Source organism: Sorex araneus, chromosome 1, assembly GCF_027595985.1.
Source record: "Sorex araneus isolate mSorAra2 chromosome 1, mSorAra2.pri, whole genome shotgun sequence".
NCBI classification, from domain to species: domain Eukaryota; kingdom Metazoa; phylum Chordata; class Mammalia; order Eulipotyphla; family Soricidae; genus Sorex; species Sorex araneus.
Genome location: NC_073302.1, coordinates 333664713 through 333681470, shown reverse-complemented (window position 1 = coordinate 333681470; position 16758 = coordinate 333664713). Strand labels below are relative to the sequence as shown.

The 16758-nt window shown below is 43.2% G+C and overlaps 1 protein-coding gene across 2 annotated transcripts in view; it reads left to right on the top strand.

Annotated features, from left to right (window-relative positions):
• The first annotated feature begins 12386 nt into the window (after positions 1 to 12386).
• The window catches only part of FNTA (farnesyltransferase, CAAX box, alpha), a 44912-nt gene continuing 40540 nt past the window's right edge, over positions 12387 to 16758 (top strand). For both annotated transcript variants that reach the window (XM_055123827.1, XM_004606831.2), the window contains exons 1-2: positions 12387 to 12580; positions 15190 to 15275. In XM_055123827.1, the coding sequence (XP_054979802.1) occupies positions 12420 to 12580; positions 15190 to 15275 (247 nt within the window). In that variant the 5' untranslated portion in view covers positions 12387 to 12419. The remainder of the gene's footprint in view (positions 12581 to 15189; positions 15276 to 16758) is intronic.

Genomic DNA, 16758 nt, shown 5'->3' with positions numbered 1-16758 from the left:
ACTTCCAGTACTATATTAAAGAGAAGTGGTGAGAGTGGGCATCCTTGTCTTGTCCCCGATCTTAGAGGAAAGGCCCTTAGTTTTTCTCCATTGATGATAATGCTTGCCATAGGTTCGTGGTAAATGGCTTTGACTGTCTTGAGGAAAGTTCCTCCAAAACCCATTTTGGTGAGAGTTTTTATCATGAATGGGTGTTGGATCTTGTCAAATGCTTTCTCTGCATCTGTTGATATGATCATATGGTTTTTATCTTTACTTTTGTTGATATGATGGATTATGTTGATTGATTTCCGAATGTTAAACCATCCTTGCATCCCCGGGATGAATCCCACTTGGTCATGGTGTATGATCTTTTTTTGCTTTTTTTTTTTTGGTCACACCTGGCGATGCACAGGGGTTACTCTTGGCTCATGCACTCAGTAATCACTCCTGGCGGTGCTCAGGGGACCATATGGGATGCTGGGACTCGAACCCGGGTCGACCGCGTGCAAGGCAAATGCCCTACCTGTTGTGCTATCGCTCCAGCCCCGGTGTATGATCTTTTTGATGAATTGTTGGATTCTATTTGCTAGTATTTTGTTGAGGATCTTCGCATCGGTGTTCATCAAGGATATTGGTCTATAGTTTTCTTTGTTCGTGGTGTCTTTGTTTGTTTTTGGTATTAGGGAGATATGTGCCTCGTACAAACTGTTTGGAAGGGTTCCTGTCTTTTCAATTTCCTGGAAAAGCTTAAGGAGAACTGGCAACAAGTCTTCTTTAAATGTTTGGAAGTATTTGCCAGTGAATCCGTCTGGACCTGGGCTTTTGTTTTTGGGGAGACTTTTGATTACAGTTTCGATTTCCTTGATATTTATGGGCCTATTCAGGTATTTCAAGTCTTCTTGATTCAGTCTTGGGAGATTGTAGGAATCAAGGAATTCGTCCATTTCTTTTAGGTTCTCTTGTTTCGTGGCATACAGACTTTCAAAGTAGTCTCTGATGATCTTTTGAATCTCCTTGTTTTCTGTTGTGATGTCCCCCTTTTCACTTCTGATTTGGTTTATTAGGGTTTTCTCTCTTTCTTTGAGAGTCTTGCTAGCGGTTTATCAATCTTATTTATTTTCTCGAAGAACCAGCTCTTTGTTTCATTGATCTTTCAATTGTTTTTCAGGTTTCCATATCATTAATTTCTGCTCTAAGTTTTATTATTTCTTTCCTTCGATCTGGTTTGGGTTCCTTTGGCTGGTCCTCTTCTAAGATCTTGAGCTGCAAAGTCAAGCTATCTATATAGGCCCTTTCTTCTTTTCTGAGGAAAGCTTGCAGAGCTATAAATTTTCCCCTTAGCACAGCTTTAGCTGCATCCCATAGGTTCTGGTAGCTTGTGTCTTCATTCTCTTTTGTTTCGAGGTATCTCTTTATTTCTTCCTTGATTTCCTTCGTGACCCACTCATTGTTCAATAGTGAGTTGTTTAATTTCCAAGTGTTTGATTTGGTTCTCCGCGTCTGTGCGTGATTAACTTCCATCTTCAGTGCATCATGGTCTGAGAAGATAGTTGATACAATTTCTATCTTCCCAATTTTATTAAGGTATAATTTGTGACCCAGAACGTGGTCTATTTTGGAAAATGTTCTATGTGCGCTGGAAAAGAATGTGTATTCTTTCTTTTGGGGGTTTATAGCCCTGTCTATTAGCCCTGTCTCTTCCATTTCTTCCTTCAGAGCCATTGTTTCCTTGCTGAGTGTTGTTCTTGTTGATCTATCCAGAGGTGATAAAGCAGTGTTGAAGTCTCCTACTACTATCGTGGTGTTAGTTATGTCCTCCTTAAATTCTGTTAGGAGTTCTTTTAAGTATTTAGCTGGTCGTTCATTAGGTGTGTATACGTTTAATAGTGTTATTTCTTCCTGTTGTACATATCCCTTGATGAAGAGGAAATGACCTTCGCTGTCGCTGTCCCTTCTAATCTTTTTCAGCCTGAAATCTATGTTGTCGGATACTAGTATGGGCACCCCGCTTTTTTGAGGGAGCTGTTTGCTTGCAGGATTGTTTTCCATCCTTTGATTTTGAGTCTGTGTTTGTTCTGACTATTCAGATGTGTTTCTTGTAGGCAGCAGAAAGTTGGGTTTAGTTTCTGAATCCATTTTGCCACTCTCTGCCTCTTGTTTGGTGCATTTAGACCGTTAACATTAAGAGAAATTATTGTCGTGGGATTTTGTGCCATTTTTCTGTAAGGTTTGTTGTTCTTATAGTTTTTTTTCCTTGTCTTATAGTAGCCCTTTGAGTCCTTCTTTTAAATTTGGTCTTGAGTCTGTGAAGTTCCTGAAATGTTGTTTCTCCATGAAATAGTGTATGGTTCCTTCAAGTTTAATTGAGAATTTAGCCGGGTAAAGTATTCTTGGTGAGGCATTCATTTCATTGGGTTTTTTCACTATATCCCACCATTGTCTTCGGGCTTGGAAAGTTTCTTCTGATAGGTCTGCTGTGAATCTAAGGGGTACTCCTTTGTGTATGATCTCCTTCTTTGATCTTGCTGCTTGCAGTATTGTGTCTCTATCCATAGCATCCATCATTCTGACTATGATATGCCTTGGGGATTTTTTATTTGGGTCCCTTTTAGCTGGCACCCTTCTGACTCCTTGGATCTGGATGTCCATATTTTCTAGCTCTAGGAATTTCTTAGCGATGATGTCTTTAATTGTGTTTTTTTCATTAGGATTGGTTCCCTGTGGTTCTGGTACTCCAATGCTTCTTATGTTGTTTCTCTTGAGGTCATCCCCTAGGACTCTAATTCGCTCTAAAGCCATTTTGAGATCTTTTGCCATTATTTGTTGTTCCCTATATGCTTTCTGCAGCTTGTCTTCAAGATCACTGATTCTTCGGCAGTAGTCATTCTACTGTTTTTTTATTTCTACTGAGTTTTTTATTTCATCTACCGATTCTTTTAATTGTGTCACTTCTGTTTGTAACTTTGAAATTTCTGCTCTCATTTCTTCCTGGATTATCTTGGTGGATCGTTCCAATGCTGCATCGATATCTTCCCTTAACTTTTTGGATGTTAGCTCCATAGTTGCTTTGAGTTCTTCAACCATCTTCACGATTTCCTCTCTGAATTCTTTATCTGAACAACAAATTATGGCAAAAGATCTCAAAATAACAAATGAATATACATCTAAAAATAGATCATAACATACACGCTGTCCTCGGCCCCATGGGACTTGCTGTCAGTGATACCAGGCAATGTGAGCCTGATAGTTTAGTGCTGGTAAGAGATGTGATTCTACTCAGGCTGGTGATACTGGGATCTTCAGTCATTGGAATTTTATTAAAACTCTTGAGGTGAGTCTAAGGTTTGCCAGGGTTAAGAACTTCTTATAGAGGACCTCCAGGCCAGTGCCAAAATATCTGCCTTGCAAGTGTAGGGCTAAGAGTTTGATACCTTTAAAAAAAATAAAAGAAAGAAAAAGGAAAGAGTCTGATCTCTCAAGCACTAACATGGCACTGGCCATTTGCGATCACTGGCACACAGCCATATGTGTACTCTCTGGAGCACCACAGTTAGGTTTGTGAGCACCGAGACCCAGGACCTATGATACCTCCCGCTCCCACTAACATTACAACTGTCATCCTGTTGCTCATCAATTTGTTCGAGCAGGCACCAGTAACGTCTCTCATTGAGACACTTATTGTTACAGTTTTTGGCGTATCCAATACTCACGGGTAGCTTGCCAGGCTCTGCCGCACAGGCTGAAAACTCTCGGTAGCTTGCCGGGCTCTCCGAGGGGGCGGAGGGATCAAACTCGGGTCTGCCGTGTGAAAGGCAAACGCCCAACCCTTGTGCTATCACTCCAGCCCATTACAACTGTAACAACAGAAGATACAACAAAAACCAAAGTACCCGAGGCCCAGAAGAGAGCAAAGGGTCAGAGGCACATGTTTTGCATATGCAGCTCCTGAGTCCAACCCCTGGCACTGCATGACTCTGTGTTTTCCTGGGAAGACCCTGGCGGTGGTCCCTGGCACCACCGAGCCAAAGGGTACTGTATCACCAGGCCAGAGCTCTGCATCTTCCAGCCCAGCTGAGTGTCACTGGCATGAGTCTCATCTCCTCGATGCTCTAGGTTCTCTACCACAAGATACAGTACCCCATGCACCCTTTTTTATTTTGAGGGACTTTAGAGTCATGTAATTTCTTCACACTACTTATTACATATGGACTTTATCTTCTGCTAATCTGTCTGACTTATTTGTTCAGTCTTTGAAGAGCCCAAATGGGATATTTCAATAGACTGAACTGGCATAGGCTTTTGTTTTCCAGAATTCTTGACCATGACCCACAAGGTAGGAAAAATATTTTACAGTATCCCATTATATTAATAATAATATAAATAATAAAAATGCACCAAGAACTTTTTTATTTTAATTTTTATTAAGACACCATGATCTACAAAGTTGCTCATGATAGAGTTGTTTCAGGCATGCAGTGTTTCAATACCCATCCCATCACCAATGTTTCCTTCCTTCCATCAGTGTTCCCAGGTTCTCTCCCAACCTCCAGCCTGCCTCCTTAATAGGCTTTTAACAAATTTATTTTATATTACTTGCTCCAATAAAAATGAATAGCAAATGGAATTATCAGAAAATAATAAAAGTCAATTTGTGATAATTGGTTGCTATATGATTTAACTTAGGTTTAAAAAGAAATTCAAATCATTTATTACAATATAGTAAATTGCCTTTTATTTATATAACTAAGTTTTCAACTATGGTATCAAAAATAATATTGCATTGAATTTTGATTATACTTGAATCCTATTGTAATTATGTATTCTGTGTCATAAATAAAGCTTTTTAAAAAATGTTGTGTAATGTATTTTGGAGTTTCCATGAAATGGGCAGTCTACAAATGTAATTTGTAGTAAGTGTAATGGCAAATAAGAAACTGAATGTAATGAGAATTATGAGACTAATGAGAACTAAGAGAATGTAATGAGAACTGAGACACTGAAACCAACCCACAGGTCAGCCAGAGAAAGGAGGGAGAGTTTTTCTTTTGTGTGACCATAAGCAGCTGTGATAAGGAACCACCAGATGACATGACGGGGAGAGCACGGGAAGCAACACATGAAGGCCACACTAAATGGGCAAGAGATACTGACACAGACTTTGGCGGGGGGTGTCGGGGGAGGACATGAAGTCTGGGAAAGATGTTTTGTTATTTTTCCATCTTATCCTGAGTTGTCTATCACTCTCTGTTCACTTTCAGCTTGTGCCAGCACAATAGTGAGTGAAGAAAACCAAGCAAATTTAAATGGGAAAATATAAACAGGACTATGAGTTTCATCCTAAGAAAGGGAACATTGATTTCATATCAAAATATATAGGGTGCCAGAGCAATAGTACAGCAAGTAGGGCATTTGCCCCGGATGTGACCAACCTAGATTTTATCTCCAGCACCCATGTGGTCCCTCACAAACTACCAGGAGTGATCCCTGAGCAAATAGTCAGGAGTAAGCCCTGAGCATTGCCAGGTAGTGGTCCCAAAGTAAAACAAAGAAAAAAAAAACAAAATATTATAGATACTGCTTAAGTGTCTGCATTAATAAAAGACTGCAATAAAACTCTTAGGAGGTAAGAAAAAAACTCACCAGACATAAAACAATAATAAAAATGAAGCATTAATTCATTATTGAAAATGCACACAAAATCCCTTAGCAAGTTCATAGTAAACGTACCTATCAATCTAGCAGAAAGCAACCATATGCACCATTAGTGTGTTTATACTCAGTGCCACCTTTGAAAACTTTGCCTTGTCCTTTGAAGAAGCTCTTTTAATGCTTCTTGCAAAACTGATTTCAAGGCTATGATTTTCCCCAGCTGTTGCCTGTACATGAATTCTATATAGTTCCTTCAAATCTTAATGATAATCTAGCTCAAGGAAAGGACAGAATGGAGAGGTTACTGAGACCGCTCGAGCAATTTGACAATCAACGGGATTTCGTGATTAGTGATTCGTGAATCTAGCTGAATAGAGCATTCTTAGTGAGGAGTTCATTGAGTTTTTGCACTATATTTCTTCATTCTTTTCTGACTTGTAGACACTCATTTGATAGATCTGTTGTAAATCGTATGGGCTTTCCTTTGTATATAAATTCCTTTTTTATACTTTTATTTCAATATTATGTCTCTATCTTTGGATTTTGTTATTTTGTGTACACTGTTTTGGAGTTTTTCTGGTTGAGTCTATTTTTGCTATGATCCTTCATGCTTCTTGGATATTGGTCCCTGTACTCCTCAACTCTGGAAAATTATCGATGATTTCTTTAGCCATTATTTTTCCTGTTCTTCAGGGACTTTAAAGATTTTTATACTGCTCCTCTTGAACTCATTTCATAGTTCTCTGCTATGCTGTTTATTTCTTTCCAGGCTCTTTTCCATCTTCTGTTGTGTCCTAGCTGTTTCCTCCTCCTCACCTTGGAGCATCTTGATCTTTTCCTCAGCTGTGGTTATTCTGCTGTTCAGAGCTTTTTTAAAAATTTTTTGGTTTTTTGCTTTTTGAGTCATTCCCGGCGGTGCACAGAGGTTACTTCTGGCTCATGCACTCAGGAATTACTCCTGGCTGTGCTCGGATACCATATGGGATGCTGGGAATCGAACCCGGGTCAGCCGCATGCAGGGCAAACGCCCTACCCACTGTGCTATTGTTCGAGCCCCTTTTGATGATTTTTTTATATCACCTACCATGCTCTTCATTACTGTCATTTCTGATTGTGATAGTTTTCTCATATCAATTCGTACTTTCTGGCACTTTTCTGACTACCCGTGTCATCATTAAATCTCATTATGATGTCACTAAAGTCATTGAGGATTTACTGAACTGGTTGGTGGTGTTTGTGCCTTTAGTGATACTGTTTTTGCTCATTAAACTTGGTGGGCTGCTGAGTGTTTTCCTCACTGTTTTCTAATGTTCTTCCTGTGCTGGAGGAGAGTCTTTGTGGTTAGACCCCTGGAAGATGCTGAAGGATGAGGCTGGATGTTGTCTTTTCCTTCTCTGCTGTCTTCATCAAGTGACAGGAAGTTTATCTGTGAGCAGAATGTAGTTTCCTGAGGAGATCTGTCTGAGCTTCAGGAGTGATGGCATGGGCCCATAACTGTAAAAAACTATGCACGCCAATGGGCGTGTGCACTCCAGGGCTCTCCGGGCGGCTCTGTCTCACTGCCCGTGTTCCGTGTTCTGGAACTGCTGTGTATGGGCTGGATCGGTATGGCTGTTGGCCAAGGGCAGGCGAAGGAAGGAAGAAGGCCGAACTGGTTGCTCGATCATTTGTCATTTATTTCATTCTCCTGTCTCTTCCTCCGCTTCTCTCCATTCTCTGAATCCCGCCCCCCCCCTCAACCCACTCTTCCAGCCTAGTTAAATCCCCCCAGCATGAGGGGGTTGGGCTTACACGTAGGTGTGGTCACAATCAGTAGGGGTAAAGTTCTTTCCTTCAGGGAATGCTTCTTCTAGGACAGATTCTCCTTCAGCAGGACCATCCACCCAAGGGTGGAATCCCATGAGTGTGTTTCTCCTCTCCTCGTCCAGCAAACATATAAGCATTCACAATATTAATCATTTTGTATGGACACAATAAGAGATGCATTAAGCTTACAGAATTGCTCTCCTGGGGCCATTTTGATCTCAGACTACAGTGCTCAAGCCAGATTAATCTTTCCTATCCCTAGCAGGGTCCTAGTCTTGTCGTAACTTTTGAATCATGACAGCATTTATCCAAGATAAAGCTCTTAACTTATAGTTAAGAATTAGGCACTTTGGCCAGGCCCATCTCGATGCCAAGGTAGCACATAACTCACCGTTTGCCCTGGGTTCATCCCGTCCCTCGTCGGGACCCTGCTTTTGGGGTGCTAGGAACTGAGGGCAACTGAGGCTTAAGTTGAGAAAGCAGATGCCCGAGAATGAATAATATTCGAAGCCAATTGAATCCCAAGTTACAAAAGGTAATATTGTCTTCTTGTGTCTGTACAAAAAGGACATTGGTTCAAAGTATTCAAAAGATATAAGGAGAGGAGAAAGCAATATTAACTTACAATATAAGTTCAGTGTCCTAGAAAGATCTGACCTTACAAATTAACAGAGTCTGATAAGGGAGAAAAGCTAATTAACTGTTTGGGGAAGAGAGTATAGAGAAGTAGTTACAGATAAACAAAGGAATGGGAGTGCCTCAGGAGCACCTTGGTGGGTGTGACCGGGATAAACCTAAGCTCCTTGTGGCAAGGGGGAAAGGACACAGCAATGTCATCCTACAAATAACTATTATTCAGGTCGGATGTGGAGGCTGCTGGAACCTTGACAGAAGAGGGCCTCTATCTCCAGTTCTGGAATAGACTCAGTGATGTCACGCAGAGACTCCTCACCTGAAATGATGGAGCACAAGCAGAAGTTCAGGATCTGCGGTATGGCCTGGTCCCATGAATCAGAATACTTTTTTTTTCTAAATGCACTGTGCCCTGATATTTTCTATGCCATTATATATATATATTTTTAAATACTGGCTATGGACTCAGATATTAAGATGAAATGTAGAATGCAAGACTATGGGCAAGCACCCATGAGTTTAGATTGCCAGGCAATCCTGCAAAGCCACAACTCACCAGGTGGGGAACTCTGTGATATCTCCTTAGTAATCCTTGTTGTTCCTTCCAACTCAATGGTAACTATTATTCAACTTTTTGAATGTGAATTTATTCTAGACATTTCATATTAATGAAATTATACTTATTTTACTTTGCATATATTCTAGACTCACCCACATTGTATCATAAATTGGAGTTTCCTATTTTGGGTTGTTTTTGTGACACACCCAGCAATGCTCCTAGCTCTGGTCTCAGAAATCACTCCTGGCAGTGCTTGGGGGAATATATGGGGTTCTGGGGCTTAAACTCAGGTTGACGCATGCAAAGCAAGCACCTTATCCACTGTACTATGTCTCTAGTTCTAGAATTTCCTTGTTTTCAAGACTGAATAATATCTCACTGTATATTCAGACCACCTTTTATTTATTCATTCCTGTTAATAAATGGGTTGTTTTCACATTTTGGCTATTGTGAATAATAAATTTCTTTTTTTTTCTTTTGGGTCACACCTGGCGGTGCACAGGGGTTACTTCTGGCTCTGCATTCAGGAATCACTCCTGGCAGTGCTCAGGGGACCACATGGGATGCTGGGAATCGAACCTGGGTCGGCCGCGTGCAAGGCAAACGCCCTACCCACTGTGCTATTGCTCCAGCCCCTGACTAATAAATTTCTATTCCTCCCTCTTCTTTGCTTTTTTGGGGGGAGGGTTGGGTCCCACCTGTGTTTTTCAAAAGTGATGGTAGCACTTGTGATTGTACTTAATGCCAGTAAACCAAATACTTAAAAATAGATGAAAATAACAAAGAATCTCCTAACGAAGCAGCTCACTGCAGAGATGCCTCCAGACTGTAAGCCAGGCCAACTTCACCAGGGTGCCTCAGATGGGAGTATGCGTTGCCCCTTCACCTGTCCCCTAAGAATCCAGGCAGCCACCAACTTCCAGAACCCAACGAGAAGTGCTCGTATGCGAGTTCAATGATGGCAACTCCAGGCCTCAAGGGATAGGGCATGAGACAGTCCTTCTCGTCCCTCTATCCCCATGGGACCCTGGAGGTCATGCCCCAAAACTGCCTCCGTCTGCTACTTAAGCTCCTTAACAGCCATGATCCAGAGACACACAAAAGAATCTCTGAACCGGGTAGCTTGCTGCAAAGATTTCTCCAGATGCTATTTATCTAAAATTTTAGAATTCCAGGAGCGCATGGCCGCACACGCGACATCTTATGCTATTTATAACAATACAAAGAGAGTATAACAGAGATTGTCTGCCATAGAGTCAGGGGAAGGAGTGGGATGCGGGGGACACTAGGAACATTGGTGGTGGGAGATGTGCACTGGTGGAGGGTTGGGTGTTTGATCATTGTATAACTGAAAAAAACATGAAAGCTTTGTAACTATCTCATGGTGATTATATATTTATATGTATATATATGTATGTTGTGATACAAAAACATACAAAGAGAAGAAATTATTTTACATATGATCCTTCAGTGAATAAAATTTTTTCTTTGCAAATAAGCAAATAATACCAACAAAAGTACCTGAACCCTAAAAATATATAGATGAAAGCAGTTTTATGTTATGTCTGTTTTACTACAAACCACATATAAATCCAAAATTCTTAACCATGGACCCTGGATTTTTCCTTTAACTTGTCACTGTCCAATTCATTCTCAGACATTTGCAGTGCTGCTGAAACAAGAACACTAATAAGTTGGTAGGATGTTTACCTTGCGTGTACTATGAAGGTTCAATCCACAGCACCAGGGGTCATCCTGAGTGCAGAGACTATAGTGAGCCATGTGAATAGCACTAAGTGAGCATTTCTATCTACCTGGCACATGGGGATCTGTTCAAATAGCCCCCAGTGAAACCTTATCTCAGTGTAGAGAGTGAAAAAAATTAATTCCTAGCTAGCTTTCAGAGTTACCTAGGGAAATCCCTAAGGAAAAATTAGTAATCCACTTAGATGGATTAGCAAATTAAAACCATTTTAATAGGGAAAGGAAAGAGACAGTTTTCTTAAAGGACACTTCTTTTTAAAAGAATGAGAGGAATAGATGGGAGATATGAAATTTTGGCAATATTTATGGGCGTGGTGTCCCCATTAACTTTCCAAAACCCAGGGAGTAAGTATATAAAAACTTGGATAATGCATCTTTAGACAGAGAAAAAGAGCTTAAAGAAACCTGCCAGTTTTTGCAATTTTCCACATGCCAACAGCTCATTATACCCAAAGAGCATATTTTGGGGTGGCATGTATACTGGACACCTACAGTTCATACTTTATGGTGGCATATTCAGCCCTTCAGAGTGTCTCTTGCCCGCACGCCTGGCTGTCTTCCCTGGGGCCCCTCGGAGGGGATGGGTTCCAGCTTCCCTCCCCACCCCGAGCAGAGGTCCCGATGGCCGAAGACCACCAGAACCTAGCTACAGCCATGCTGAAGGCCCCTCTCCACACGTTCGGACAGGCCTCATGCATGAAGGTACCGGCAGAGGAACCCAGGGGTGTGTAATCCCCTCAACAGCCAACATCCAAAGACTTAAAAGCAAGCTCTCAGAAGCGTGCGGCTGCTTTGCCGCCACGTGATATCTTATAACCTACTTCTCCCTCCGGGAGAAACTAGCAAGCTACTGAGAGTTTCCTGCCCACATGGGACAGTTTCACAAGCTTCCCATGGTATATTCATATGCTAAAGCCAGTAACAAGCTGGATCTCATTTCCCTGACCCTGAAAGAGCCTCCAATGTGGCATCCTTGGGAAGGCTGAATAGAGAGAGGATTCTAAAATCTCAGGGATAGGACAAATGGAGAGGTTACTGAGCCCCCTCGAGAAATCAATGGGATTTTGTGATTCAGCCCTTAGAATGTCAAGTTCAAAAGAAAACTAAAAGAAGGTAAAGTCCATGACACAGAGACTATTTCCAGCTCTGAGCAAACCTGGCCATAAATGGTCAGTAAATACTACTTAAATGTACATTGACCTAGCCTGTTCACACATACTGGGATAATTAGAACTTAAATTTCAAAAGAAAAAAGAACTCCAAAAATAAAGAAGAAACCCTCCAGATTTGAATTCTGCGGTGCAGGCACTTAGTAGGCTGCACCAAAGCGCAAAGGAGGAGGGAGGCCCTGTAGGGATGAGCGCCAGCTCCAGGGCGGAGGGGCTGGCAGGCATGGGCCAGCTCTTAGGCGGAGAGGCCGGAGGGCACAAGCTGACTCCGGGGCTGAGGGGCTGGCGGGCATGGGCCGGCTGGTGCCTAGAGTGGAGGGCCTGGTGGGCATAGACCTGCCTGGTGCCCAGGGTGGAGGAGCTGGTGGGCACGGGGCAGCTGGTGCCCAGGGTGGAGGGGCCGGTGGGCACGGGCCGGCTCCAGGGCAGAGGAGCAGGTGGGGACGGGCCGGCCGGTGCCCAGGGCGGGAGGGGCGGTGAGCACGGGCCAGCCTGGTGCCCAGAATGTAGGGGCTGGCCGGCACGGGCCAGCTGTTGCCAGGATGGAGGGACTGGTGGTCACGGGCCAGGCTGGTGCCCAGAGTGGAGGGGCTGGGCGGGCACAGGCCAGCTGGTGCCAAGGCGGAGGGGCTGGTGGGCACAGCGTGGCCGCTACCCTGGCCGTGCAGTCGGCATGAGGCGGCCAGCGCAGCAGCGCGTTCTCAAGTCTCAGCTCCAACCGAGGAACGGCTGCGTAAGGCCGAGAACCGGAATGAGCGCTCTGGCCCGCATCTCGGTGGTAGGAGACCCGGAAGCGACGCCGAGGGGCGGGGCCGGAAGGGCGGGGCCGGAAGGGGGCGTGTCGGGCCTGCACTGGCATGGCGGCGGCCGCCGGCGTCGGGGAGGCAGAGCAGGGTCAGCCTGCGCCTCCGCCGCCGCAGCCGCAGCCGCCGGACATGGCCGAGGTCGGAGGCGCGATGGCGGCCCCCGTGGACGACGGGTTTCTGGACCTGGACTCTCCCACCTACGTCCTGTACAGGTAACGCCCACGGCGGGCCCGGCTCCCCCGTCCGCCCCTCCGGCCGTCGGTGGTCACTCGGCCCGGCCCCTGCTGCCCGGCCGGCTGTCGGTGGCCACTGTGCCTGGTCTGTGCTGCCCCGCCAGCCGTCTGTGGTCACTCGGCCCCGGCCCGCTGCCGCCCCGCCGACCGTCGGTGGTCACTCGGCCTGGGCAGCGGGCATTCGGTGCGGGTTGGCCGTGGTGCCTGGGCACTGGTGCGTTGCCGCGGGAGGCGGTGGGGGGCGCAGGGGGCCGGGGACGGCGCTTTGGTGACTCGGGGTGGCGCGCGGTCGTCCCAGCACCCCGCTGGGACGGGGAGCGGCAGGGTGCAGTGGGCCAAGCCCCGCCTGCAGGGTTGGACGGTTTGGGTTCTTAGTCTGTCCTGTGTTCCTATCCTGCCGTCGCACCTACACTAGATGGGTGATGTGTCATAGGCGGTGAGTACACTGTAACTTTTTCGCCTCTTGTCCCCAGTTTTGGTCAGCATTGTCCTCTCCCTACCAAATGTTTGCTTCCTGGCACTAATGCCGTTTCCCTAGCCCATTTGAACCTGCAGAAGATTGAGAAGTCTGTCTGGTTTTATTTGGCTCTTGTTTTTCCCAATTCTTTAGATTGTATGATTTTATGAATAAAGGAAAAGTTACTCCAGATTTTGTTAATGGAATTAGTTTTACTGACTTACATTGGTTCTGGTGGTGCTTTATTCCTAGACATCTCCGAATTACTAATCTGTTCTTCACTTGAGTGTCTGAGTCTCCTCTTTCTCGGCCCCTCTCCCGAGCTCTAGATACCACTCCTCAGATGCTTCTGTAGTTCTTCTGTAGGAAACACCGTTTCAGGGTTGTCTGGATGCCCTGTCAGAAGCAGATCAATAGAGAGAACTAAGATGTGAGTGAACAGAACATTATAGTACAAGTGTGCTCTAAATGAATTGGGTCACACTGGCAGATTGCATCAAAATGTCTTTTTGACACCCGTAGTCACTGTAATGTTATTTGAATATTGATGATGTCAAGTACTACTGATTGAGTGCTTACTCTTTTTTATTTATTTTTATTTTTTAAATTCTTTTGAAAGTTTTATTAAGACACCATGATTTTTAAAATTATTCATAGGTGAGTTTTAGGCAAACAAATCCCAACATCACTTTAAAATGAGAAGTTGTACTTTCATGTATTTTTAAATTTTATTTATTTATTCATTTATTTTATTAGAGAATCACTGTGATGTACAGTTACAAACTTAGGAACTTTTGTGTTTGCATTTCACTCATACAGTGATCGTTTACCCATCCCTCCACCAGTGCCCATTTACCCCCACCCCATCCCCCACCACCCCACCCTGCCTCTGTGGCAGGGCATTCCCTTTTGTTCTCTCTCCTTTTGGGTGTTGTAGTTTGCAATAGAGGTATTGAGTGGCCTTCATGTTCGGTCTATAGTCTACTTTTATTTCGCATTTTCCAACCTGAATGGGTCCTCCCAACATCCTCTACTTGGTGTTCCCTTCTCTATCTCAGTTGCCTTTTCCCCCAGCATGTAAGGCCAGTTTCTAAGCTGTGGGACAGGCTTCCTGGTCCTTATCTCTACTACTCTTGGGTGTTAGTCTCTCTTAGTGCTTACTCTTAAATTTATTATGTACTCTGTGTGTGTGTGTGTGTGTGTGTGTGTGCGCGCGCGCGCGCGCGCGTGCGTGTGCGCGTATGGACATACACACATATTTGAACATAAGGTTGGAGAAATGGTACATCAGCTAGGGCACTTGCATGGCCATCCTTGGTTTGTCCCTGGCACTGCAGATCTAAGCAACACCAGGAATGACCTCTGAGCACAGAGCTGGGAGTAAGAGCTGAGCACCACCAGATGTGACCCCCAGCAGAACAGAAATATCAAAATGGGGTATTAGTATCACATATGCTAATGTATATGCAGTATATATGTATGTTTGTGTGCATTTTAAGTGCTTAACATGTTATCTTAATAACCCAAACAGGCTTCTGAGACTGGTTTGGTTTTATTATCATTTTCCTTTTACAAATGATAAAACAGATTTAGAGAAGAAAAGTAGCTTTGTCAAGGCCTCCCATCTAGTTAGAGATAAATCAAGTATTCTAACTCAAAGAACTAAGATTCCATAGCCTGTTCATTGATGATCACCTTAGTAACTTCTTAATGTGTTTACTTTGATTTTAAAATGCCAGTTTACTGTTTATTCAAATGTTTAAATGTTGATTAACTTAAGTTAGTTAATAATGACTTTACTATTAATTTTCTTAATAAACCAATGGATTCCATTTATTTCTAATGTAAAATTATTCATCTACTATAAAAAATATTTTCACTTATATAAACACTTGAGAAAGCTGCTGATCTATTAACTTATTTTAATCTGATAAAAATATTTTTATTTTACTATGAAAGTTTAATATGTAAAATGGTGATAATACTACATGGTTTTGGAATCCAGCTTTGATTACTTGAAGATAAATGCAAATTGCTAGTACTAATGTAAATGTAATTGTTGCAGTCTTTACAAGTAACATCTTTTTTTTAAGTATTTGAACATAATCATTAAAAAATACATGTATTTCAGAGACAGAGCAGAATGGGCTGACATAGATCCTGTGCCGCAGAATGATGGCCCAAATCCAGTGGTCCAGATCATTTATAGTGAAAAATGTAAGTTATTTATTTATTTATTTATTTATTTATTTATTTTGCCTTTTGGGTCACACCCAGTGATGCACAGGGGTTATTCCTGGCTCATGCACTCAGGAATTACTCCTGGCGATGCTCAGGGGACCATATGGGATGCTGGGAATCGAACCCGCGTTGGCCGGATGCAAGGCAAATGCCCTACCTGCTGTGTTATCTCTCCAGCCCCCTAAGTTACTTTTTTAGAGGTAAAGTTCTAAGTTCAATTTAGTAGCAAAGTTAAAATTCACAACTATGTGTCAAGGTTGGTGATATACTTTGGAATAATAAATGTCTAAATAACTCAGGAAAAGCTACTATTGGGACCAGAGATGTCACTCAGTGGGATGTACATGCTTCAGGTGTTTATACATGGCCTTAGGTTCGATTCCTAACATTTGTTCCCATCTTCTAAAAAGGATAAACTATCATTTGTGGAGGTTGATTTTTTTTGTGTGGGGGAGGGGGGAGCGGTGAGGGAGGTGGGAGTCCCTTCAGGTGGTGGCAGGGGACTGTATGGTGTCAGGGATTAAACTCAAGACTCCTGCACGCAAAGTATGCACTCTAGCCCGTTGTGCTGTTTCTCTTGCCCCCATAGCTTAGTTTTGATTGTTTTATATTATCCAAAGAATGAACATTTTCTAAGTATGCATAGGGAATATTTCATTATACTGTCTGCTACCCTGTGGTTATGTTTTTTATATTTAATTTGCATGTAAGATGCAACAAAAATGAGTTACTGTCTTATTTAGAGTAAACTAGTTGCTGAAGCATGGACATTTGAAATGTAGAGTTAGGCTCAGTCAGAATACATTTACTGTTAGTAAAATGAGTGGATTCTTTTCTTTGACAAAGTATTCTTTCATAGTGAATGTGAAAATGCCTTGTAAATTGAAGGTCATGCAAATGTTAACTGTTGTAGGAAAGGGTAAATAAGTAAAAGGGAATACTATCTTTTGTAGGGATATTTTTGGGTTTTGTATTTAAATGTACACATTTATATATATGTATATTTTTTCAGTTAAAACTGTTACCCAAGATCGGACCTCTTTGATAATCCTTTTTAGGGTCTCCAGGATAACTCAGTGGTAGAGTGTCTGCCTTCAGACATGCAGCCACATTTCTGTCCCAGCACCGTCCCACATGCAAGTGACCCTGGTAGCACTGTTTGCTACTAGGATTCCTGGTCCCGAGCAACTGGGTGGTCTTAGATCCACTGCAGCCAAGTGTGTGTGATTCCTATGCAACAGAAAAAGGAGGAAAGGAAGAGAGGTAGGGGAAGGCATTCTTTTTCTCTTTCTCCTTCCAGATTTTGAAATAATACTAAGAAATGTTTGGAGAGGGCCCAGTAAGTAGGGCATTTGTCCTGCACACAGCCTGCTCGGGGGTCTGTCCTGGCACCCCATATGGTCCCCACACCCTGCCAGTAATGATCCCTGAGTGCAGAGCCAGGAGTAAGCCCTGAGCA